This window comes from Haemorhous mexicanus, chromosome 5 (genome assembly GCF_027477595.1).
Source record: "Haemorhous mexicanus isolate bHaeMex1 chromosome 5, bHaeMex1.pri, whole genome shotgun sequence".
Classification (NCBI taxonomy): domain Eukaryota; kingdom Metazoa; phylum Chordata; class Aves; order Passeriformes; family Fringillidae; genus Haemorhous; species Haemorhous mexicanus.
In genome coordinates, this window is record NC_082345.1 from 63,914,077 (window position 1) to 63,941,370 (window position 27,294).

Here is a 27,294-nt window from a genome sequence, read left to right on the forward strand (position 1 = left end):
GAGTGAGTGCCTGGCAGATTCAGTTTAGATACAATGTACACAGTATAGTATAATAAAGTAATTATTAGTCTTCTGATGATGGAGTCAGGTACATCATTCTCTCTCCCTCGCCAACATCGGAGTTGTCTTTGATTTACAATAGTCGAGTCAAATAACTTGCACAAGTAAAGGGTATTTACACCAGTTCTTGTTTAATTAATCCAATCAGAACCATTTCTTTCCCTAAACCCTATTTGGAATTACTCATAACACACATTAAACATTAAGCAGACATTAGTCACACATGTAATCTACAGGTTCATGATCTCTGTAATGTTACTAGCTATTATTCACACCACATGCTTATATTGATAGTACAGGAGGGAGGCTTGGACAGTAGGTAAAAAAACCTACTTGTCCAACCCCTGCCACAATTCCCACAGATTCCTGCAGAGCACTAAAGTTGAGACAATTTCCTACGGGATGGGTCTTAAATGTATCTTTCTTGTATTCTAAATGAGCATCCCAAAACCTGCCATGATGCTTTTAGTTATGTGACAAAACTGTATCTCCACTTTTCAGATCATGGTAGTTCACCAGCAATGAGTTAAAAGCCACTCCCTGCCATGCAGGTGTAAGATACTGTCATCACTTTGGTTTTATCAAAACTGAAATGTTTGTAAAAGATAAAATGTATTCTTTTAATTTGCAAGTAAAATTTTTAATTTTTTTATTTGATTTAATTTTTGATTTGATGCTAATTTTTCATTGTATCAGTCTAAAATCAGGTATTTCTGAAGCCTTATTCTTGTGTATGGCTGCTACTGTCAAATGGAGAAAAGCTATACCAGCCTTTTTGGAGGGGCTTTAGTAATAGAACAGAATTTTTAAATCCTTGTTATTTGGGAAGCCACATTCCTCCCACACTTTTGTTTATTCAGTTTACAATTAACTCTGCTATCTGCTTCGTGACTTTGAACAGGAAAAACTGTTCTGTATCTGCAAAATGAATAACTATCCTTCATAGACCATATTCTATTATTTGCCTTGAGATATTTAAATGTCTAACAAATATTGTTGTAATTTGTGATTGCTGTGCTACATTGAAAGCCTAAACTATCTTTAGAATTTCATAACATCTAGAAGGGCAGAAATTTTTGTTCATACTAAATGTAAAAAGAAAGTTCAGACAGCTAGGTGAAGAATCTGAGCTTTTCAAACATCTCTGTCCTGAGACATCTATTCCTTAGTCCCATATATATCTTCCTTTTGGGATATTTACTTCCTCCTTTGGATGATACTTCAGAAATCTTGAGTTGCTCTGTTATCCTCCTGATTTCATACTTGGTCTGATGTTCTGCTCCTAAGCTGTCACCAGTCTGTCTGGAGTCCAGAAGATCCATTTCTGCTCCAGTCTGTATGCTTCTCCTACCTGGAGCACTCTTGTAATTACGAGTACTGGCCTTTCTTCCTGTTCTGTCAGGGAGTGTCCATTCCCAGCAATCTGTCACATCTCTTTTCTTTCTTCAGGAACCCAAACAGTATGGCATAGCCTTTTTCATGTTTCATGTCTCCTATCCTTCTTGGAATAAATGAAGCAAAGTTTCAAATCTGAGTTTTTCAGCAAAGAGGAAGGACACTGAGTAGTCTTAAGCTGATGCAATTTAACCAATGGCAGAAATGTTGGACCAGATTTAAACTAAGATCTGCTGTTTGTTTATAAAGAAAGTTTCTTCCCAGATGGGGTCTCTCTAGATCCAAAGTGTTCTGCATAATACTAAAAACTTTAAATTAGTTAAGCAGTCGCAAACCCCAAAAGCCAATCTTTTTCAACTATGAAAGGATCTAACTGAATAACAGCTGATGACTGTAACTGAGACTTTTCTGCTAAGGCCTTTGCTTTTTACTTAAAGCTAATTTTCTTTTAGCTTCAATCTCTTTTAGTCTACTTTTTAGGAATCTATTTTTTTTCCTGTGGACTGAAGAGATATCTTTATCATACAGACATCTTCCTAAAGATAAAGAAAATAACTGACAGCTCAAGATACTCTGAAATTCTACTGAAGATTTTAATTCTGTTCACAGAATTTCCCAGTGATTGCAAGGTTAAAGAAGTGATATATTTTCATTTTATTAGACTTGTCTGAGATTGTTTATCTAACATTTATCAGAACCAGCATGTACCATTTCCCATGAGTTTTTAGAGTAAGGTTTTTTTCTTTTTCTGGCAGATAATGGAATGTAGGTCAAGCAGAAAACAACAAAGCTGTGACTGTAGGCAGATGTTAATTTAACTTGTGACTATGGCAATTTAAAACACAACATCTTGGCACCTGTTTGATTTCTGGCTTTTTTTCTGGGAGTCAACATCTCCTGCAGAAGAATTGCTGCAAAATATCCAGGCTTATCTAAGCAGTTCAAATGATTGGTATGTACAAACCTGAAGTACATTGGGACTCATTCATACAAACCATTTTGGTGGCAGAGATGGAATGTGTTGAGATTCAACTGCTGCGGGAATATTTCGGACTTTGTTTGTAGACTTCAGTGATTCTGTGATACATTTTGACTGAGAAAGAGAATGAAAGTAATTAGATTAATTTTCAGATTTTTCCACAATGTGAAAGATATACCAAAAATCCACACTAGAAACAAATTCTGATTTAGAATTCTTTCTGATTAGCTAAATTGTTTTCTTTTTTAACTCAGTAGTCATTCTTCATGCAAGCAGTCCTTATGTTGTCCACTGGATTGTGGGACTACAGATACAGATTACATAGAACTAGTGGCTGCATGGCTTTCCTACCTGCTTAAATTGTTCTTTACTTTGTTTTTAAATGCTGGCAGCAGGCAGAAAGGCACCACTGAGACAGCATGTAATCAGTGGATAGGACATTTATATCAGCAACTGTAAATATAGTGCATGTCATAAAATTCATGTGGTCAAAGAAAATCACTCCTTCTGTTAGGGTGAGGACCATATTTGTAAAGAAGGAGATCCACAAAACTATGTTCTTATTAATTCTCTTTCTCCCATGACATCTGCTCTGCCTGCTCAAAATCTCTAGTTTACTGCTGACTATTTCCTTTATCTGTAGCCATGGAAGATGCTCTAGTTAGTTCAATATACAAAGAGACTAAACCCAAATGCACTTTCAGAGTGATGATATCCCAAATACAAAAGCTTCTCCCTCCTTAGTGTTTTCAGAAAAATTCTTTTCTGATTCCTGCAAACCTGCTCCAATAAAAGCAGCAAGTGTAAGACTGGGCTGGTTACTTACTGTCCTGATTTCAAGCTTTGTAGCCAAACAAAATTTGATGGGAGCAGGAAAGTTATGTCCTTTCCTAAAATGCCTTCCTTATCAGTCTCCTATGCCCTCTTTTTTGATCCATGCAAGCCTCAATTGGCCAGCAGCATTGTCTCACCCACTGTACCATCTTGATTGTGGCTGATGTTTATATTTTCCGTGTAGGGATTGCTTTTTCCCATGAACTGGGCAACAAAACTACAATTATGAACTATGCCTTGGGAAAGAATTTGGGATATTATTTTTCCTAGTCATTATTTGTTAGTTTTAGGAGGCTCTTCAGCAGTTTATTTTTCATTAAAGGATGCCTGGTTCATCTGTCTGTGATTAAAGAGTAAAATTGCAGTAGTTCAGTGTAAGGCAGTACAGTGTATCTACTCTACGTAAGTGTATTTATGATTTATGTGTATGCCACTACTCCCACCTGAGTACATTTGTGCAACCAATAACCTCATGGCTTCAAGCCTTGTTGCTTGTCACCTAAACTAAATGTTTAGGAAACTCAGTGCCAAATATTTTTCTACTTAAAAAGCTAATACATAGGCTTTTTCTATGGACTTCCCATACTTATTCTGAAGTCTACTTCTTGTAATAAATGTATGTAGTTCCAGGTGAGAGTAACGACATCTTATTTTTAAACTCCACTTACAGTATCTATTTAAAACTGTCAGTGCCTTTTTCTTTGCTTTCTATCATTGTAACCTTTCTCTAGAATAACGACTTAAGCAAGGCATATCATTCTCTAAATAACTGCAGTATAGCTATTTCTGTGTGTGCTTTCAATGTTTCCCAACCTCCAAAATGGAATGCAGTATTGCATACCAGTAATTGCAATTTATTGTGAATTGTTTACAGTCTTAAATCAGTGACTTTTATCTTCTTGTTTTAAAATACTTTGAAATATGTGCTGATGCCTGAAATGTTGTTGAGTAGAGAAATTATAATTTGTAAGTGTTAGTCTTCCATATGTGTATGAATATTTGAGACCTATTGAAAAATGCAAACAATGACTGAATAAAAAGTGTAAAGATTCTATTTTTTTGTATTGTCTTTGGCTTTTTTTAAAATTGACAGAGGTTCCAAACACAACCTTTTAATTGGTTTTCCTTCATATTTGAATGCTTCATCTTGAAGTAGCCAGGACATGATCTTCAGAATTAGTGAGAAGTTTTGAACTTGCTCTGAGCATTGGGTGAACTTGAGGAGGAATCTTCAGTTCCCTTAGTGCATTATCATGGGTCCAAGATTTTGCCCAGATAATTTGGATATAGCAGGCACAGGCAAGCCAAACACCTGCAGAAATCCCTAGTCCTGTGATTCTGTGGAGACTGGTATCCAGCAATATGGACAGAAATGCAAGAGTCATAGCATGGGTTCCTTGTGCTTGTACCTGTTGCCCTGCTATGATGTTGAAACAACCCCTGAGAAGGTGGCGTTGCCTTCTCCCCCAAATGAGGCACACCTGAGCTGTGTGCTGTGTCCAAACTGTGTGGCTTCATGTGGATTTTGACAGAGGCAGAGCTCTCTGTTCAAAAAGGAGAACTTACCCTTTCTCTTTGCTTAATGTTTAACCTTTAAATATTATATGAAAGAGGTAAGAAAAGCTCTTCAAATAAACAGCACAGAAGGAAAATTCCAAACCTGACAAAACAGACTGGGCAGAAGAGCTATATGCCAAGGGGCTAATACTATACTGAAATCCTGAGTGTATTCCAACCGTAAAATATATTAACCCCTTGATATTTTTCTCTAGTCTTCTATTAGGAGGCAAAAGAGTTGTTTGATGGAACATTTCAGATATTTGAAATAGCAAAAGAATATAAAATGTTGGAAATTCTGTGTTAAAATTACACTAAATGTAGTCACAATGTCTTGTTACAGTTATAAAACCTACAACTTAGCATGAAGAAAGGGGAAGCATTATTATTCCATTTGAGCTTAGAATACATTTTAGTTGTTTTGCAGTAACTACAAACATAATTAGAAACATGTGTTAGCTACATCATTTCTCCAAAATGCAGAGACCCTAGGCACTGCTGAAATTGAGTATTTCCTAAGAAGCCTCAAATGCTTCACTTTAATAATGATTGTAATTATGTTAATTGATGTTAAGCGGTAATTTCTTGGTGGTGACTTTATTTATCTTCTGTGCTTGTTTTGTGTGCTTTTTTATCAAAAAACTGTGAAGAGTTAGATCAATATTCAGATTCCATCATCTATTTTTGTTTAATATTTGGCTGAATTTTATTCATTTCTGGAGAGTCCCAAAAGAACTTTAAGAGCCTTGAAATTTGAAATGGGAAATGTGCCTAGAGCTCTTATTTATATCACATTTCAGTTAGAGAAAACTTGTTTTGGAATCTCAGATTAGTTCCTTGCAGCATTGTTTTGAGTTGATTCTCAGAAAGAGTTGAATATAATCTGATAAAGTGGAGAATGCCCACTGCACTTAATGCAGAGTGAGGAGGTGTTGATCAAGTTAGGGCCAGATTTCACTAGTTTTGCTCACATGGATGAGTACCTCATTTATCAGGTGGGTCCTCTCCCTTCTGTGATTTTAATTCCCATTCCTATTCTGACAAATTCTCTTTCTTACTAACATCTCTATCCACCTTCCAAGCTTGGAGAAACTACTGTGGTCTTAGATCCAGGGGCTCATGTGCCTGAAGTCAAGCTGGAAGGATATAAAAGAGGTCCCTCAGATAGTGTATAACCTCACATTGTGCTCACTTTTTCTTGGAATTTCCATCAGGAGATTTTGAAGACAGGTCTGGTGGGGAACTATTGGTAGCAAGTGAATATGAATCTGTAGAGAGAAAAGTTTTTCAGGTGTACAGAACAACTATTTGAGCATAAGTATGTTCTGTTTTTCTCATGGACTCCTATATTTAAATGAGTCCTGCTCAGAGACAGAATATCTACCTTTTCCTGCTAGAAAAATATTAAGGATATGTCCTTCCCTTTCACCTTTTCTGCAAAATTTTCCTCCACATTTTTTGTAATAGGACAGAATTGTCCAGCACTTTGGGACTTTTTACTGATTGAAGGAAAAAAATTTGCTTTGGAACTTGGGTTTGGTTTTGCTTTGTTATATTTTGTTTTGTTTTTCTGGTAGAAAAGCCAGACTTCAAATTGCGAGGCAATATAAAAAATTGTAACAAAGTTAGAAAATCACAAGGGTAATTTAAGGGTAACTTATTATGGTAAAATAAACATAATAGAAATTTTACATTAAAATAAAAAGATTCAAGTAAATCCAGTAATAAGACACATAATTCCATGTAATTGCATTTATGGGAATATGGGGAAACGGAAAGCAGAGAGTTGCCAGGCAACCGTTTGTTTGAAGACAAATCTTCACCCAACTTTCCACTAATTCTGCATTTAGATAAGGAAAATTTATTCTGGTTTATCCAGATGATCTATCAATGTTGTGTGTGTTTGAAAATGTACGGTGTCCCAGTATATTATAAAATGAGAAAGAAAATCTGAGAAAAGCTATATACAGTTAAGTACAACTGACATGGAATGGGACTGGAAGACTCAACAAGTCAAGAATATTTATCCAACTATATTCCAGACTCCAGATCTGAGATCACCAGTATAATAAAATTACCTCAGTTCTTACAAGGGCATTATGGTTAACACAGGACTGAAAAAAAGTCATCCTCAATTGTCATTTAGAAGCCCTTTTTTTTCTTACTTCTCCATCTTCTCACTCACTCTTTTACTTTTCAGTGTAGCAATGTAAATAGTTACACTGAGGAGACTTACATTTCACCTACCCCAGCAATGTGAGAGCTTCTGAGCAATAAAATGAACTGTGAGTGCATAAATACTCTTGGTTATTTTATCATTAATGTGGGACAGGCCACCTGGAAGGAATTATATATCTTTACATCAGAGGCATCATCTCTTGTCTGGTTTTATTGTCACAATTAATTCAATTTTTCTAGAGTAGGATCACATTTGCTCTCTTCTTCCACAAACTATTTCTTCCCCTCAAACAGTTGCCTCTTTCCCTTCTGCTCTCCCAAGAATCTTGGAGAATACCAAGTCTGGTATACCAGAGTTTAATAACAAATCCTGGGACCAGGGTAGCCCAGTGCTGTCTCTTTGATGGCTCTCCCACAAACACTGTGGTAATGGCAACTATCTGGTGATGAAATTTCCAGGAAGTCTCACTGCCTCTGACATGCTGGTATGCCATCCATGCAGCCTGTCCTGTGTAGTCCTCAATGCTACAAGTCCTCACACTGCAGAGCACCAACCTTCTTGAAATAGAGCTCTTAGCTCAGAACTGAACTGAGAAATTAGGTGTGAAATCTGTAAGAAGTTTATGGACATAAAGAAGAAGACACAGCCCCCAGGACAAACAAGTTTATTTCTGTGGAAGCATTGTCAAACATGGTGTAGATCTGCAGTGAGAACCTAAGCAGTAAAAAAACCTGTAACTCACAGGTGCAGATCAGAGGAGTGTGGAGAAAGCCCATTAGTGAGGTACCACACAAACAGGACAACTATATCTGTGTATGCGGCTAAGAAATAAATGGGTTGAGATATATGAGGCTAAGAAATAAATGGGTTGAGAAAGGGAAATATTTTCTTTCTCACAGAAGACCTAGATAGTATTTTGAACTTAAGTGAACAGTATCTTTGATCATACAGAATGCCAAAATAAATATTTGAGAGCTGCTTATCTTTAATCTCATGCAAACAAGTGAAAGGCAGACCTTCTATTCTTGGGGTCTCAGGGAGCAAAGATTGTCTTTGCTACGATGAAATGTTTTGAAACAGATCTTCAAAAAAACTTGAGCAGTTATCAAGAAAATACATACTTCCTTTGACATATTGACATGTATTCTGCTTCTTTGCCATAGGATTAGTTCTAAATGGTTTCCTCTGAATATTCTGAAGGTTGAATTATAGCTAGTGGTATTTTCTTGGTGCTGTAGTAATTTCACTTCTTATTTCAGAGATCTGCATAATCACATTTCTTGGCAAGGTTCCACAGAAGTTGCAGGTTTGACTTGCTGCCCCACAAGGCTAGCCATGGACTTTCATAGAGGTGGATCAGCTTACATTTTTTAATTGGATTTAAACTGGTTCTCCTTACTTGTGACCAAAGGAGGGGAAGAAAGCTTTTCTAAAGCAATATCACCCAAAAATAGTGTGGCCAGCAGGACCATGGCAGGGATTGTCCCCCTGTACTCAGCACTGGTGAGGCCACACCTCAAATCCTGGGGTCAGTTCTGGGCTCCTTATGACAAGAGTGGCATTGAGGGGCTGGAGTGTGTCCAGAGAAAGGCACCAGAGCTGGGGAAGGGTCTGGAGCACAAGTCTGATGAGGAGTGGATGAGTCAAGAATATTTATCCAACTATATTCCAGACTCCAGATGGGAGTCAGCTCCCATGTCTAAGGGAGCTGGGGGTGTTCAGCCTGGAGAAAAGGAGGCTCAGAGTAGAACTCACTGTTCTTTACAACTACCTGAAAGGAGGTGCAACCATGAGATCAGTGTCCTCTCCCAGGTAACAAGTGATAGAGCAGAAGGAAATGGCCTCAAGTTGCACCAGGGGGGTTTAGATTGGATATTAGGAAACATTTCTTCACTCAAATGTGGTCAAGTGTTGGAACAGACTGCTCAAGGAAGAGTTTGAGTCACTGTCTCTGGAGGTATTTAAAAGACCTGCTTGATCTTGGTGTTTGCTGAAGATCTGCACAGGCATGTAAGGTAATGTGTTCTGTTGCCTGGGGGTAATCCAGTTTTAGCCTAGCTCCTATTTTTTTTACAAACCTATTGCTTGCAGAGCTACTTTAGGCCTCAGTTTTGCCTGTGTGGGCCAGTGGGTTTATACCAAAACCGAACCAGTTAAGCAATGAAAAGAGGTTACTTAGAGCCTGAGTTCAAAGTCAAGACAGAATTACCATGAAATATTACTACAGACAGAAAGCCAGAGAAGTAATGGTACAGTGCAGGTAGCACTGTAGTTGGGTTAGAAACATTCTTTATGTTCATATATTTATGTCTTGAATTTTTATGAAAATAAGTATTTTTTTGTCTGTTTATTTGATTTGGTGGTGTATTTAATTTGTTATTTTACCAAAGTCTGTATAAACTGAAAGGCTGCCAATTACAGTTATAAAAAGTTGCAGCAGAATGAAAGTATTAGTGCTTAGAAGATTTCATAACTGTCTGTCTGCCTTCCATAGCTATTTTCTGCTGGAAAAATCACAGACACCAGAGTAGCTGAGCTGAAGGAACAGTACACCCTGCTGCATGAGGCTGTGATAAGGTATAATATTCCTTTTTAGACTTTCAGTAGCCAAAGCATTTTGTTTTTAAAGTACTTTCTGCTCATGATGAAGCCTAATCATCATTTAAGACTTTCCTACAGTTATAGTTCAGAAACAGGAAGCCAGAACACAAGGTTGAAAACCACTATTATTTAATAGAAACTTTCAAGGTAATTTGGGATACTTAAATACTTGTTTGAAACACATCTTTGTTTCTAATACAAACATAATAATATTGGGAATGGATGTACAGACTGCAACAGACAGCATACCTGTAATTATCAGTAAAATCAGCATCATGATATTCCTGTTACATTCTTGTAATTCACACCATAATATCCACCGTATTGACAATATTTTATCCCACTTTCACTGACAAATTAGTCCAAATTAAAAACTTTATGGCAATTGTGTCATCGAAGCTAAAGCCTAATTTGAGTATTCTAAAACTAATTCAGGTTATACCTGCTTATTTGGATACTGCTGGGATTTGCTGTGCCTCCTGGTAGTCTGAATAGCAACAAGTGCAAAGTAATGTAAAGTAATTTGAAAAAGGGTTCTCAAAATACTGAAATAACAGTTTTTCTTGAGGGTAGCTGAGTCTTCTGGTTTTGTCTTAATAAAATGGGGAGTTGAGATATGGTTCTGACTCTGTGAAACATCATGTGACTTTATTTCGGATTACTGAGATAGATAGCAAATCTTTCTGAGAAGCAGAGTTAAAAACAGCACTTCAGTGTTGTTCTGGTTCAGGTTCCTAGAAAATACAAGACTTTTCTAAGTGCTCAGATCTAAACATATTTTGTGGTGCTTGGATTAATTGTTAGAGCGAGTTTCTACCACAATGGTGTTCACTGAGCTGAAGCAGAAGCCAGTAGCTGCTAATTAGTTGATTTTCAGCCAGTGTTAGTTTGAAAACAGTCTTTCACTGGAAAAATACAAACATATTCCTACATGTTTTATGTATTTATACAGTATTCTTTTTTATGGGACATTCATTTATGTAAAGGCAATCCCTTTGTGTGTATATCAAGTGGAATAGGGCCTGAGTGTAAACGGGACTCAGCTGTCCTTTCTGTCACACTTAAAAACTACCCTTAACAGAATGCACCAAAAGCATGAAAATGTTAGATGGTAGATTATATCTTTCATTCTTTCCATCATTCTTGCAGGAGTATGAAATTTCTGTAAAAAATTGGATCAGAGGTCATGGTGTCCCATTCTGTATTGGATGTAGTTGTGTGTCACAGCAGAACACCAATGTGTGAGCAAGCACTAATTATCACAGATAAGTTTCTCCTGCTGCTAAAAGAAAGCAAGGGAAATCAATTACCAAGAATCAGTCATGATCTCCATTATATTTTGAGGTCATCAAAAGTGGGATTCAGCCTCAAAATTAGGATTCAATTGTCCATATGTTAACATCAGTAGACATGTTTATCTGAAGAAGGTTCCACGGGTCCCTTAACACTCTACAGAAAGAAATAGAGACCACACACTTCCTCCTTATCCAGACATCTGCAGGGGTCTGGTTTTCTCCATCGGCTGTATGGATTGTCCTGGTGGTAAGTGCAGTATGTGTGTATATTCTCTTCCTGCAAAGAACCCTTCACAGGATCCATGCTGCTTTTTAATTGTTCTTCACCCTAACATGAGCTGTACAGTTCTGTGGATCAAGAACTTATTTTTTCACATATTACAGTTGAAGTCAATCCCTTTCCTAATTAATGCCCATCTGTTCTAGTTGTTGCAATGCCATGTTAAGACAAATGACACAGGATGAGGTTTTCAAGCTCTGTGTGGTTTTTTCTTTCCTTTATTAGCATATAAAATCTCAAAGAGAAAGCCTTATACATCTTTAGCAGCACAGTTTCCCTGTGACAGCTGTGCCAAACTATTGCAACTGATCTCTCTGATATTCATTCAAATTTCTCTAATATCATGAATGCAATTACTCTGTGTGCAAGTAGTTTCCAAGGCTGTTGCCAATGCACACAGAGCTATAAGTGTATAGTGCAGTCCTCTGTTTAGTGGCAAATTTATTTCTTGCTTTCAGTTTGGCACAATTTGGCATTTCTAAAAGCTGAAAGATGTCACCTGGCAGATAACATCTTTGATATTTTTCTTCAAAGTCTTAAGTGGTTTTGAAAAACAGGCTGTCATCCCATTGTGGTGCTGTCTCACCCATCCACTTTGTAGTAAGGCTGCATCTAAAGTTGAAGTATCTGATCTTGTATTTGGCCCCTGAAAACCTTTTTAGTCACTCAATTATGTGGCCTAGTTGTAAATTTTATTTATATTATCTCAATTTAGGAACCTAGTATGGATATTCTGTTAACCCAAACTGGAAGATACTCAGATAATAACGAAGATTCATTAGCAGATTGGAAATCTTATTTTCTTAAGCCTCTGCTAAATTACTAATTATTTCACAAATTCGAAAGCTGCCACATCAGACCGCACAAACTTACTTTTGCAATCATGGGATTCTGTATGTGTACATTGTGAAGATGTGCAGTTATTTCTTCATTGTCTTCAATTAAATTCAAATCAACACATGAAAAAATACTGTTGGCATCTGTAGGGAGCAAAATCTAGATTCAAGACTCAATTCTTGCTTTTGTTTTTCTTTTTTTTAATTATCTTGAAAGAATAAATACTCAAATTTTTGTTTTTATGAATTCACTTACATGTTTATGTAACTGTATGTAAAGTGTATATGCTATGAAAGAATTGTGTTTGAAATTGTGTATTACTACAACCAATTATATTTTCTCCCACAATTGCATACATTCTGTAAGATTTAAATAAGATTTAAATATCATATAGAATCCAGTGTCAATAAGCCTGTTTATTTTTGGCTTACATATATGTGTAAACACATGAAATTATTTGCTCATGATGAAGGCACACTGTTTTCTCTTGAATTCTGTGGTTTTCTTATTTTCTAGTTTAGAAACAGGAAGTTCTTATCTAGGGAGAAATCTTGCATGAATCAAAACTTTTTCTGCTATATTATTTCAACTTCGTGCAATATCATCAGTTTTATATTTTGCATTTTTATCATCATTTTACCATCTCTATTATTTGGTATGATAGGTAATTTCTCTTTCTGTTTAAGCCATAAATGTCAAATTTGAGCCAAAATTTATGTCTAGAGTTTCTCAATATGGGAAATTCTAAGTTCCTATGTTTAAAAAAATATTGCACTATATTTTTAATTAATAAAAATCAAGTGATAGAGTTATTTATTCTTCTACATAATTTGTGACTAATTTTAGTAGACCATGATATAAAAGTCATAATATAGTAATATTGAGGAAGCATACACAATATTTCTGTAGCATAAATCATAGGTTTATGTGTAGTGCATTGTATATGAATGTTCATACTGTGTTCCCTTTAAGAGTTTTCCATAATAATCAATGTCTTTTACTAACAGCCTTTAGGATGTTTTTCAGCTATCACCACACAAGTTTTTAAGTATATTATGGATACCAGTCTCCAGACACTGACAGGAGTTAGTTTGCTGTTTCTGTGGAGCTAGTCCATTGATACAAAGCAGATCATTGATTTACAGGCCTTATAATAAGCTTCCACAGATGTCCACAAATGGATTTTCAGCTTTTGTATCATTGCATGAGTTATTTCTGGTCTTGGTAGCACTACAGCAGTAGCAAGATGTAATTCATCACTGGGTAGATGTCCCAGTGTTTATTAAGAACTTAAAGTTGCCATATAGTCCAGACTGGGCCTTGTCCTGGTGGATACTTCACTATTATAGGTCTCCACACTTAATCAGATCTAGCCTTTGGTGCTTCTTAGGATAAAATAGATTCCCTGTCTCTTCATTTTTTTCCAGGAAGTGTTAGACAAATAAATTTGACTAAGTAACAGTCTGCCATCTGGTTAAAATTAGATGAGATGAATCTCACTCCAACTGTAGGTATGCAGAACCCCCCCCCCAAGACCAGATTCCACTGCTCTCATGGCATCATAGGATGATTTGGGTTTGAACAGAATTCAGGATTCATTCAACCTCCTGCCCAAGGCAGGGTCAACTAGGAGATCAGGCAAGATTATACAGATCTTAATCCCATTTTATCTTGCAAAACTTCAATTAAATATTATAGGTATGTAAAGAAGTATAAATACAAAGCTTGTGCTTCACATTGACTAGTTCTAAATCAGTCTATTTAATGCAGTTTACAGGAATCTGAGACCCAGCTGTTGCAGGAAGCCGAACGCCTGAGTGCAGAACTGGAACAGCAGAGTGAACTGGAAAAAGCAGAGCAGCTCCCTGAAGAAGCTCCCAGTGAAGCTTCCCAAATAAGGCAACAACTTTTCAGCTGCCGAAGTGAATACAATGCTACTAAAGGAAGAGTGCATGAAAATCGGTTGAAGATAGAATGGTAGGGGAAAGTGGTCAAAGCTGCTAATTTTATCATAGATAATGTAAAAAGATGATAAACAGACTAAAAATCAATCTCCTTTACATTTTACATGGACACATTTCTTGATGGGTGTCGTTAAACAAATTGTCACAAACTTTTCCCAGTTAGAGCAACATGTCAATGATGAATAAATTTGCCATGGTCAGATTTGCAGATAGTTTTAAATTTAGAACATGGATGGAGTTATTTAAAATACTGTTTAAAATTTACTACATTGGATGAATAATATTTAGGTAGAGAAAATTAACAGGAAAAATTCTAGTCTAGAACACCTTCAATACAAATGTTTAAAATGTCTCAGAGACCTGTTGGCTTGGATTTTATGGAACAATGTCATAAATAGACCCAATGGTATTTTTAACATCACTAGCACGGTGTGTTCAAGTTTTTCTATTCAGGTATTCAAAGGGAAGTACTTGTATATTCTAATGTCAGAAAAATTATAAATTTGGTGTGAAAGGAGTGAAATCTTTACATTTCTATATAAGGACTCCAGTCCAGAATTAGCTTGGTATTGTATACATTTCAATTATCTGCATAATTTATAGTAAAATTATAAGCAGAAGTATTGCATCTGTAAAAATATATACCTAGGCAGATTAAATCAGATTTTTATTTTGTGGGGGACTTGCTATTTTTACCCATCTTCAAACCAGCTGTAGTGTCAGTGGTGTATATAAAAAGACAAGCACACAATGTCAGCATCTCAGCAGTTAAGATTATTATTCTGCAAGGAAATCAGGAACACTGTACACACTGCATGGAGCAGGTTTTGCTGGCAATTCTTTCTTCATTTCTTTTGGTTTTTTAGAGCCAAGTGTTTGCTCTAAGTGAAAAAGAAACTTGAGAATGAAACAAACTGGGAGTGGGAAAGAAACATGGAAAGCATCTGGAAAAAATTATTTGCTATGAGATAACTAAGAAACATGAAATTTCCTGAAATAATTATTAAATACAGAATTTATTGCAATTTCCAAGCAGTCCAGAAATGAGTTCTTCAGAAGTATCATGCTTTTTAACCATTTGTCCTCACATCTTTTGAACATTTTTCTCTAATTTTGCATCAATTTCCAAAAAAATTATGAGGATTTATATGTTTAGGTGATATTTTCCCATTCTCTATTTTCTACCTCCAGTGAAAATGAGAACTCTATTCTATACAAAATACAGTGTAGGCATTATTTCAATTATGCTTGCACATTTACTGGATCAGTTTTTATATATGAACTGAATATCTTGCAGATTAAAAATCCACTTTTTGGGTCAGTCATACTGTAAAAAATGTTCCTTCACTGGAGTAAGAAACTTAAGTCTTATGTATTGCCCGGGATCAAACCCAGCTGTACAGTCTGACCAGAGGTCTGTGAGGTGCATTATCTAATGGAAACCAAAAGTGCAGCCCCAGCCTCTCGTGATGTGGGGATTGCATGAGCCAAATACAGTCCTCTGTGTTTGGGAATCCTCAGTTGACCCCTATTCCTTTGAACTTCTCCTGTCTCCTCCAGAACAAACTTCTGACATTGCAACACGCTGGGCAAAGCGTTCCGCAGATTAACTACGTAAGAGCTGCCACCTCCTTACTTTTTTAACCTGACCCCGACAGCTTCATTTAGTGCCCTGTACTTCTTGTATTGGATGAGACAATGAGCATCTGATTCACTGCAGCAGAATGGTTTGATAGATCTCTTTTGTACAACTCTTTGCCCCTTTTATTTGTCAATTTTCCCAACTCAGTAGCTACAGATTATTTGATTGTTCCCTATTTGGAATCTGTTTCATGTCTGATGGTAGCCTTGGGTCTTATGTGTGTTGTGGGTGTGCAGTGAGAAGGATGTGCCTTGGATATGTGTGGATTTGCTTACTGGAAGAGAAATTCCAGAAATATTCAAGAAATTCTACTGATTTTGAGTTGGACTAGTCTGGAACGAACAGGAGTAGCACAATATGTGTGAAAAATGGGTGAGTGAATGTAGTGAAGAAATGAGAAGTGGACTACGAAGAAAACCAGATTATTTGTGTGAATACATGTTTGTAATGAAGGGATGAGTTTGGTACCTGTGAAAGACAGTGAAAGTGTATGTCCAGAATAGAGTTGTGAGTAGCAGGTGATCTAATAGCAACACTGATGTAAAATGACGATCCATATGCTTGCTGGTTTTATCCAAAGAGTAAAGCAATGTTTTCTGAAATATCTGGATATATATTTTCTGAAATATCATGGACAATGTCTCAGAGGGGAGGGAAGCTGCATCAAAAGTATTAGAAATTTGCTGTTAGGTCGCTGTTTGGTTTTCTTAATTTCTCAGGATAAAAAGTCATGGCCCAACCTCTCTTGGCCCTTGATCTCTCTGGAACACAGTTTCCCTTGTTGTCCAACTGTGTTAATACAGTCCCAGCTGTGCTTGGCGCTTACAAGTAAATTTCTCTTTGGGAATTATGACTAATGGCTGTTCAGTCTGAAAACAAACATGTTGTTTATTTACTTTTGTATGTATAGCAGGCAGGGAACATGGAGGGGGAAAGGTTTTGAAGGGTTTATCTGTGTCTCTTATCTACTGCTTTATCCTTTTTTTAGAATGTTTACTCAGACCTAGTGCTGAGCTGGAAGTGAGAAATCCGATCTTTTTCCCTGGTTCTACAGATCTCTGTTCCCCTGTTTCTGTAAACCTTTGCTCTGGAGCATCCCTCTTATCTCTGATGACTTTATTTCCTGCCTTAGTTCACTTTCTCTGATATCTAAGAGTACTTAGCACCTTTTTTGAACTCTGATTCAAATCTGGCAATGACGTTTCACACTCGAGGAGTCATACAGATATGCCAAAACATTAGCAGAAGTCTCAAGGTCTCTTTCGATAATCTTCTATCCCTATTTAGTTTCCTATTTGCTTGCCTCTGTAAACATTTTTTCCAGACCTTTCTGAATAGCTGTAGATGATATTTCATTGTCTGTTTCAATTCTTTATTGTTCCAATGAATAGTCAGCATTCCCAGAATAAATTCAATTGCTTTTGGCATTGAAGTATCATCAGGTTTTTAGGAATTTTGTGACTTTTTTCATAGTTTGAATAAGTACATGAGGTATTCAGTGTATTTCTTGACACACTTCAGGGAAGTCACCCTGAGGGTGACTGCATGGATGGGATGTGTTCCCCCTGTAGGTATGTGTCTCCTCTCCCAGTTTGTGGCCTGTTCTGCCATATGGATGTACTGGGCTCATTGCTGGTGTGTCTGCCTAAGAGAACAAGGGTTGGAAGGATTTTACTGAGCTTATAAAGCTTGGGCCACCATCCCAAAGTCAGAGCTGACTCTTGGAGTATTCTTCCTCTCAAAAAGTATTTGGCAAGAGTTATGAAGTAAAGGAAAAAAGAGTCATCTCCACTCAGTTCTACTAAAATTGCATTCAGAGCCATGAAATTTCTTCAAATAATTGATAAGAATCTCAGTAAGTAAGAATATAGTTCAAAAAATCAAATTAGTGGAACAAGAAGGAAAGAATCAGTGTGATCAGCAAGGATTTGTTCTGGCTTAAGGAGACACTTCACTTTAATATTTATGTGAGTCTTGGAGTTCTGATTTATGAGACAAAATAAAGAAGAGCTGGTTTTCTTTATTGCACAATGGTATCAACAGTTGTTTATTGTTAAGAAATAATAAATATTAAATCTAAATCTGTCATTTAAACACTTCATCTAAAATTAAACAATTAATTTGTACTAAATTTATCTATAACAAGAGTTTGTGAGATTAAAGGTGCCTGATGCTTGAAAACAATTTTATTTGAAAGCCTAGGTCCAATCTCCAGCTCTTACAGTGATTTGTTCAGATAACAAAACAGCTCCTCACTGAAGTACTCTGCAACTGCATGCAAGTCAGGATTGCAAAACTGATTTTGTCCTTGTAGAAGCATTGCAAAGAAGGAAAATTATTTCAACACTTGTAATTATTTCTGTATTAGTCACTCAATAATTAGAAAGTGAAAAGTTAAGCTGTTATCCATAGCTTCTCTAGTAAAGAATTACAGACCATAAGTAAAATAAATAGCACCACAGCTGAAGTTGTCAGCTGGTCTTGTGACTGCATCTTCTGGTACCTACAAATTAATTACAGCCTTACAGGAAGTTCATGCTGGCAGCTTGTCAGCTGTGATAACTTCTACCTGTGGTCACTGGATTATAGTTGTTAAGTGCCAAACACCTTCTGTGGATTTCCAAGCTGGATTTCCCAGCTCTGTGAGACAGCAGCTGAAGGAGTTCACTTTCTTCCATGATAGGACTTCTAACAGTGTTGTGGTTATTTTGTTAGCTGAGGAAGTGAAGTGGACTTCTGTTGACAACTACCCCTACATTTCTTAATCTCTCCGTTTTATTTTTTTCATTTCTGTGTCAGCTTGCAGCTGTAAATGTCTCTCAGGGAAAAATCTGGAATGTATTTCTATTAACGACCCAGTTTTCCAACTGCCTTTTTTTAACTCATTACAACTGCACCTCTGACAGCTTTTCATGTACAGTACTGTTATCAGGCTTCATGAAAATAAGAGCAACATTTGAAACACAGAAACCTTTGCATACATTAATGCCTAAACTTAAGAGTTTTATCTTCTTTCCATTGTGTGTATTGTTAGAGATAAAACAATGGTAATAATGAAATCTACATGATGTTGAAAAATACATCCACCAGGGAAGGGCTATAAAATAATGGGAAATTTAAATTCCTAATGCCAATTGTAGCTGTTTTGTTTGTTGCAACTGATGTCCAAGTAAAACAGTCATGAGGCTGATATCCATATAACACAGATTAAAAGATTCAAATGATAAATGGAAAAAACAGAATTTCTCTGCTTATCTTACATTAAGCTAATGTGTTCATCTGTTGAAACAGAGACTAAACTTCAATTTTTGAAGAATCTTATTTGATTTCTAAATGTGTGTTGATCATCCTGCCTCCCCTTTAGAGTCCACAGAGAGATATATTATCTTCAACTGGTAATTTATGTCATCCTAAAACAGTCACCTGGAACGTGAGATGACCTGCCCTTTGGAGGTCCCAGTTTTTATCCCTGACAGTAAGGAAGCCCTGAAGTAAGGATGCTAGCATAGGGCTGCCTGACTTACAGCTGTGGGCAGCTGGATCAAACTCATTTTTCAAAAGGGAGAGATTTAACTTTTTTCTTTTTACCCATTTTTTCTTTTCACACTTCCACTGGTTTTTGTGTGGAAGTAGTTGGTCTGCCAGCTATTTAGGTAACTTGGCCCCTGCCATTCCCGTTGCCTTTGTTTATGTCACAGAAAATCAAGTGTTCAAATCATTTTACTTTTGCTGGATGGAAAAGTCTTTGTTGTGAAACTGGAATGGTTCCACAGGACTCTGTCCTCATGAGTGAGGAATGTGACAAAAGAAAACAGTGTCAGCTTTGCTCTCCCTCCTGATCTTTGGTGTTGCTCTTTTGATCGTCCAGCGTGATATGAAAGAGGGCACAGCACGGACTAACCACAGGCCCTGCAGTACCTCTTTAATCATTTTGCACAGGACTTATTTAATAATATTTTATGGCAGTCAAACAGTTATGGATATTTGTGCAAAGTGGGCATTCATTATCCTTAGTGTGATTATGCCAGTCCCAAGGAGTTTAATTAGAAGTACTGCCAAAATAAGTTTGGAAAATTATTTTGGAATTTTTGAATTTTTTAAAATTAATTTTATCAGTTTTGGAGGAAGATTGATTTAAATTCAATTTTTTTCTGTAAAAGATTTTGTTTTGCAAACTTGTTCACTCTGTGAGTGTTCAAATGCTGGCATTCAAATTAGTTTTTAGTCTTTACCAATCCCTGTAGAGGCATACTTGTTGTCTGCCCGTACAAATATCATACATACTGTATATCAACATCTACTCTGTGTCTGCTCTTCATCTGAGCTGGAGCTTCTTATTCATGGGAGAGATGTTGTTTCGTTTTGTTCTCTTTATATTGCAGCACCACCAACCCAGTTCTCTTTTTTTCACTATTTCCTTTCCTTAACTAGAAATATGTTTCCTGAGACTTCCAGGTATAAGCTTCATTCCTTTTGTTGGTGGACTCAAATTTAAGAAAGAGTTTATTGAGAGAGTGGGAGTGGTGGCATGGAGGAGGGAATCTTAAATCAGCCCTGCTAAGGGGTTGAGCATAAGGTCCTAGGGATGGTCCTCCATGAGGTTGGCTGCTGGGAGACTGATCACTGTTCCCATGACCACACACTTTCTAAAACCTGAACCACCACCACCATGCAAAGTCTTGCACTGCCGCTGGAAAGTTTAAGAAAAAAAAAAAAAATAAATAGCAATCAGCTGCCTCATTTCTGTATCAGCCACATTATGAGGTAACTGTAATAGCTGCTTTGGGTGGGTGGGGATGCGCAGGAGTGCCTTGCCATTGTTATAGCTCCAAGTGAACAATTGTTTTATGGAAATTTGTCCCTTTCTCTTAATTCTTCCCTAATTTACAGAGTTATTTATTCTACCAGACTGCCATGAGTCTCAACAAAAGTTGACCAGCACATCCTCCTATTGGAGTTATAAACATTAATTTAAGCACTGAATTTGATTCTTTGCTATACCTGGGACAGAGGACTCAGTGAAGTTATTTGGTTGTGATGGCACACAGACTGCTGTAGCCCATTGACCTACAGTAGGTGCACAACTGTTCTGTGCATGCACTGGGGATGCACCTTCAGAAGGGAAAATTTTTTGTATTTGGCAGTATTTACTACCTGCTACCAAGAAGCTCCCTATTGTAAATCCAACAAACTTGTTGGTTGAGCTCCCTTTTTATAACCATTCCTTCATCTTTGTCAGGGCAGTGTTACTAAACACCCACAAGATCTAAGAGCTTTCCTGGTTTTTCCTTTCTTCCTTCTTCACTTCTTTAGCATCTGTCCTGATTGATGCCTGAAGTGAAATTGCAATTTAGTTTTGGATATAAGTGATCTAACTAAGTGGCTATTCAATTTCATTTCCTACCACACTCCTTTGGCTTAGCCTATAACCCCTGCCACTTTTCAGGACTTTTTTTCCACAGGATCCAGTCCAGGTTTGAGGAGCTTCACCTACAGTTGTCTGAAGAGTTAATGTGTATTGTGAAACCATTCATAGGAAGAAGATTTCTCACTAGCAGCTGCACTTTCTTTGATACTTGATGTCTTTGTGGCTATTTATTACCCATCTCCTCTTTCCTTTTGCCACATTTCTGTGTTAACATTTTGTTTTCTGAGGTTGGGAGGAACTGTAGGTGTAGGGTGCCACTAGTAAAAGGCAAGAGTGAGTGAGGCATGAATGCACCCCTGCAGGAGGTAGTCAGTCTAAGAAAAATCAGGTTCAAATTTTTAGATGTGTGTACTGTAGAAAAAGATGTGTGCCCCTCCATAAATATACACCCAGTCCTTCAGGACCCCCAGTTACCAGTCAACAAACTTGCTTTAAATCTGAGCATCTTTCATGCTAATTGTGTTTTAGTCTAACACAGGACAGGCCTTCATACTTTCTTACCATTTGCTATATTACAGTAATGAGTATTCTATTACTAATATATTCAGTTCTGCTTTGATTTTTACTGTAGTTTGAGAGAAGAAAAAAGGCTTCTGGAAGATGAATATGAAAGAATGTCAAAAGAAAAGGTAAGTACAAAACATGAGAAAAGCATTGTTTTATATTCTGTCAACTAACATATAAAAAAAAATCACTGAAAATGTTTTCCCAGTATGCATTTCTAGAGTTTATTTTAAATAGAATATATAAAAAATATATTTTAAAAGAAATAGATTCTATAGGCTATATTAGATCATTCAATTTTGATAACTAGGACAAGCAGTAAATAACTGATTCAGAAAAGATCTGGAATTTTGTACCCAAGGAAATGTTTACTATATTCAGCAAATAGATACTGCATGTAAAGATAGCTGCAGGTTTTTGGTTCTAGGATGTAAACATGAAAAATACATTTGTAGTCATAAGTCCTGAGGAATATATGTGGCTTTGTTGGAAATAAATTCTGTTAGTATTGATAGAAGAAACACTCATCTGGTAAAAAAATTACATTTCATATCTTGTCACTAAAAATGTTATCATCATTCAATGTTAGTGAGTCTGTGTTATCAGAAACCTGCAAAATGTAAAAGGGAAAACACAATTAATCTGGTCTTTTACTTCATTTTTAAAGAAAAATGATAAAGCTCAACAGTTGAAAGAAAATTGTGATGAGCTCAGCAAAGAAGTAGCCCAGAGGAAAGCAGAAATTGATTCAATAAAAGAAGCTGTTTCATCCAAAGAAAAGCTGATATTAACAGATGAGGAAGAAATGAAAAATCTTCAGGAGATGCATACTTATTTAAAAGTAACACAAAATTAATTGTGCCTATGTATCTGTGAGTGGGTGTGCATGTGTGTGTATGGGTCCATGTTTTGCCCAAAGGAGCAGTGAATCTTCTGGGTGCTGTCATTCCAAATTCATTGTGCCATTACATTAAATATTAGACCATTTTCCAATAGGCATGAAACATGCTGCTGTGCCATATCCTTATTGCTCCTGTAGAAAATACTAAGATTCGTGATTTTGAATAAAAAGTGGTTTCTATAAAGACATCTTAGTAATGTAGTGTTATTTTAGGTTGATCAGATTACAGTTAATACAGATTTACATTGGAAATTAAAAACATATCTGGGTCTACTTCCATCCATGGTAAAAATAGCATAATAAGATGTATTAATAATATTCAAGCATATTTTTTATCTTGAAGATACACTTAAATTGTAAACATCAATGTTTAGTTCTAATAGTAGGAACTACAATTTTCTGGGAAAAACTTAGACAATTAAAAAATGTTTCCTACTGATTTTCACAGCATCTTTAAATTAATATTACTGCTATGAAAATTCATCAGCTTTTGAAGCTATTAATCAAACTTTTCTGTTTTGTTACTAGGCTGAGCTAGTTAGGATCATTGGTGTTCCAAAGCAACTTGCAAAAGAAACTGAGAAGTTGAAACAGAAAAAAATGTATGTTTTTAATAAATAATTCTATATACATGAATATATATATGCATGACTTCTTCTCATCCCTTGGTTATATAAATTATTGAGAATGGTTGTTGATTAAAATTAGTATCAACATTTAAACTAACAATTCCACAGCTGACAGTGTGCCCTGAGCTACAAACCCATTCTCCCTTAGTCCCTCTGTACCAGCTGTGGAGTCACAGCTGCTTTGCTGTAAGGTCCTGACATGAGTTGCAGTCTCTAATACTTCATCAGGGGAAATGCAAACCTTTTCTTCCTCTCTCTCATGAAGTTGGGGTTCTTCTCCTCTGAAGCATGGCATGTGCTGTTAGTTCTCTAAGTGTAAAATCAAATTAGCTCTGTGTGGTTTCAGCCAGGTCACCCACAGATCACAGCAGCCCAGTTGCCATCCAGGTGAATGAGGGGTTTTGTACCCTGTTTATGTACAGGGTTACACTGAAGTTTGTGTCTCCTGCTTCCAGTCCCTCTCTGTAACACATCAACTGTTTGACTGTTAAATTTCTCAGGTTTAAAACTTGTATGATGGTTTTCTTCTACATTTTCCTCACTACTCTGCTTAATGCAACTCTGCCATCGTAAATCTAAGAAGTTTGCCCTATAGTGTTACAGCAATTTTAAAGCAATTTCTAAAACCTACATTGTGCAGATGGCTATTAATGAAATATTTAAATTAGTCTGTATATTTATGTCATATCACAGAATAAACTAACCAGAGTTCCCAGTTCTTAGAAAGAATGTTTCGAAATGTCACACCCATGTATGTGGCAATGTTGACCGAGATCAATTTACTAGAACTCTTTTTAATACTGTCATGGCACTAAGCTGTCAGTTAGCCCCATCTGCAGTTTTATTGTTGGACTGTATTGGTATTTGAAGGTTCTTACTGTCTGTTTTCAAACATTTGACATATATTACTGTGAAATTATTTTGTATGTCCACAAAGTCTGGCAACTTACATTTTGTCTTTTAAATATGTATGTGGAAAATTTAACCCTTACTGCTTTGTTAAAATATATCCACAGTGATGCAGAGAAGCAGAATGAAGCCCTCAATGATCAAATAGAAGAATTGAGTAGCACCCTGAAAGTCACTGAAAAAATGCTCGAAGAGATTTTGCAGGAAAAAAAAGATGTAATGAAGGAAATGGATGAGAGACAAACTTTGATACAAAAGAATGAACGACAATGCAATAATTTGACAAAATTACTAGAAATTAATGCAGAGAAGGAATTTGCCATCCTATCAGACAGGTTAGAGTAAGAGACGTGAGCCATATGGAAAGAGTGAACGATTCTCTATTCTCAAATTCTTTTATTCTCTTATTTCTTTTTTTCTGCTGTTTCTTCTATTTTCAAGTTTTATGCTGCAACCCGTGCATATTATAAATGATCAGGCTTGGTTTTCACTTCTGAAATATTTATATAAAAATTTGGAATATGGAATTTAGGATCTGGCTTGAAGAGAACATCAAAAAGCATAAGCATTTGATAAAATCCTATGAGATTTTGCTCTAAAAAGTGAAATATTTTAGAGAGATTCTCTCTTTAGTGCACACATTTTCTTTCCTGCATAACCCACTGAAAGTAATCTGAAGAAGAATAAAGTATTTCAGTATTTTCATTTTCAAATGAGGATCATAGATGTCTTCTCTCATGTAGTCCTGAATTTCAATGGGAATTGGTTAATAGTCTCTTTAATATTCCCTTCAATTATAATTTTATATTTAATTGGCAAAGTAAAATAAACCGTTAGGTTGAAGGCAAGCTTCCAATGATTCCTCCTGTGCAGAGGGAGATGTATAGTTGTAATTCTGGCCATATGCTCAGCAACAATGCTTTTGCTTTTCAAGCTTTGTATTGAAGGCCCATGACATTTTATTTTGAAATGTTCCCTTATACTAAAAAATGTTTTCTTCTTCCTATATGTATTAGATTCACTGCTATTTTTAGCATATTTAGAATAGTCTGTGAGACCTCACTGACATAATTGGGTATTATAATTGATTATAGTTATAAAAATGCTGTCTTTTTAGGTAATTTTTGTAAGTGGTTTACAAGTTTGTCTTGCTGAGACATAGTAATGAGGTACTCAAAACCAATTAAAATAGTTGTGCCTATTTACATATATGTCTTGATAATGTTACCTGTTTCTAAAATTCTGTGTCTATCTATATAGACAAATTCTGGAAAATAATTTAAATAAACGTGTCTCGGAGAACAAAAACCAACAAGATATTCTCAGTCACCATCAAACAAAGAAAGATAAAGAACTGAAAAGTTTAAAAAAGTTAGAGCTACAACTGAAAGGGATTTGGGATTCCTTGGAAGGAGATAAGGCAACGCATAAAAGACTCAAATCAGAGGTCTGTATGAATGCATTGATCATAAAGACTGTAAATTTTCTCATAAGAAATATTCCAATGAAATCTCTTGACAGTCTTACAAGGGAAAACGGGGGAATACCATTATTTCATCTCCCTCATTTCCTCCTTGCTTTAGTATTTCACCCATTCCTCTTTCAATAATGCATTACTCTTTTCTGTTTTACTTAGTCTTTTGACTATGATAAAGGGAAATGTTGTTCTGCCTGTGGGTTCAAAGCATTTTCTTTCTTTTCTGCTTCCAATTATTTCTTAAAAATTTACTTTGTCTATATTTTTTTTATATTTTCTTTCTCTCATCACTGGTTCTTCCATTCTCTTTTTCCTATATATATTTTCCCCTATACTTGCTCCTTGCCCAGTCTGAATTCTGAGTCATAAAATATTAATCTTGTTTAGTCAGGTGAATGTTTTTTCACAGCACTTGATGCTTCCTACCTTGACACTGTCCTTCAAATTTTTCAGGGCATAACTGTAAAGTTTTAAAAAATAGCTATATGTATCAAAACTCATATATACTTATCTTTGCTATTTAAACAACTCCAATCATTACTTGATAATATTTAATATTATTAAACAATATTTTTTGTCTCCCTTGAAATTCCTCCTGAATTCACTTGTGTATTACCTAGTAATATAAGCTCACCTGGGAGAGGGGAGGAAAGCTCTAGAACTACACAACAAAGTTTTGGATTGAATTTCCTTAAATAATGATTAAAGGGCTGACTCATATTCCAGACTTTGATCTTAATGCTTAAAGAGTTTCTGTTCAGTATCAGCTAAGAGAATCTGGGAGTTGGTATTTTTGCATGTGTTCCCATTGAGGAAATGTTCCTGGATGGAGAACCACAATTGTTTAAAAACATGTAATGCTAAAATCAAATGCCATAACTCACCAGCAGCTGTGGTTAGAGTTCACAGTCTGGGGTGAGATCCAAACCCACCCTAGCCCAATTCCTTCACCCTGTGGAAGGACAAGACCTTGTATGTGTGTTACAAAAACATCATGAGGAGTAAGGGAAAAGGAATGCCATGAGAGACAGACGTGGAATTCTGGTCAGTATTTTACTCCAGCAGCTGCAGGATACTACTGTAATGCAAATAGCCACAGCAATAGAGTTGTTTTAGTCCATCCTCCCATGCTCCATATTTTCTTTGATTCCTTTTCTTTCTGTCTCTGTTAGAAGCGCAAATGTGAAATCACTGCTCCTCTGCACTGAAATACAGTACTGCAGTAAGGAAGAGTCAAGTGGCCAACTTGATTCTGCTTGGCTTTTGCTATATTGGGACAATTTTAATTTGTAAGACTTGGGAGCACACCTAGAAAAAATTAAAAACCAGTATTTTAAGTAGATAAAATTTCTTTAACTACTTAAACCCCCAGATTCACATTTATTCATTGTGATTCAAAGTGAAAAAAAAAATCACAAGAATGAATTGTTTGTATAAATATGTGATTGCAGAAGCAGCAGAACATCAGTGTGGTTCCCGAAATTTCTTCTTTTGAATCATATGCTAAGTGCAGAATGACTGGTTTGTAGAATAAGGAAATTACAGGAACACTTCCTTCAAATGTGTTTTTCTTGTTAGTATGTTGTGAAAGGTCAGCTATTGCTAAACACCAAAATTGTGTGTGAAAGAGAACTGCTGGTCCTGCTGCCTCCAGCCTGGAGCAGAGCTGCTGCTCCTCTCCATGTGGGCCTTCTCTTTGCTCAAGCCGATGCAGAGACAGCCAAAAGTGCCTAAGTTTAGCCCTGTCTTCTGTGAACAGAAGTCCTTAATAGATTAAAGATGTTTATATGAGCTTTTTATTTTTACACAGCAGAAGTGGTAAC

The 27,294-nt window shown here is 36.2% G+C and overlaps 1 protein-coding gene across 1 annotated transcript in view; it reads left to right on the top strand.

Annotated features, from left to right (window-relative positions):
- CCDC146 (coiled-coil domain containing 146) overlaps positions 1–27,294 on the top strand; it is a gene marked incomplete at its 3' end in the record, with an annotated part of 60,254 nt that overhangs the window by 15,142 nt on the left and 17,818 nt on the right. The window contains exons 2-8 of the mRNA XM_059847939.1: positions 9,499–9,581; positions 13,788–13,994; positions 21,623–21,680; positions 22,223–22,396; positions 22,985–23,058; positions 24,102–24,329; positions 25,255–25,441. Of these exons, the coding sequence (XP_059703922.1) occupies positions 9,499–9,581; positions 13,788–13,994; positions 21,623–21,680; positions 22,223–22,396; positions 22,985–23,058; positions 24,102–24,329; positions 25,255–25,441 (1,011 nt within the window). The remainder of the gene's footprint in view (positions 1–9,498; positions 9,582–13,787; positions 13,995–21,622; positions 21,681–22,222; positions 22,397–22,984; positions 23,059–24,101; positions 24,330–25,254; positions 25,442–27,294) is intronic.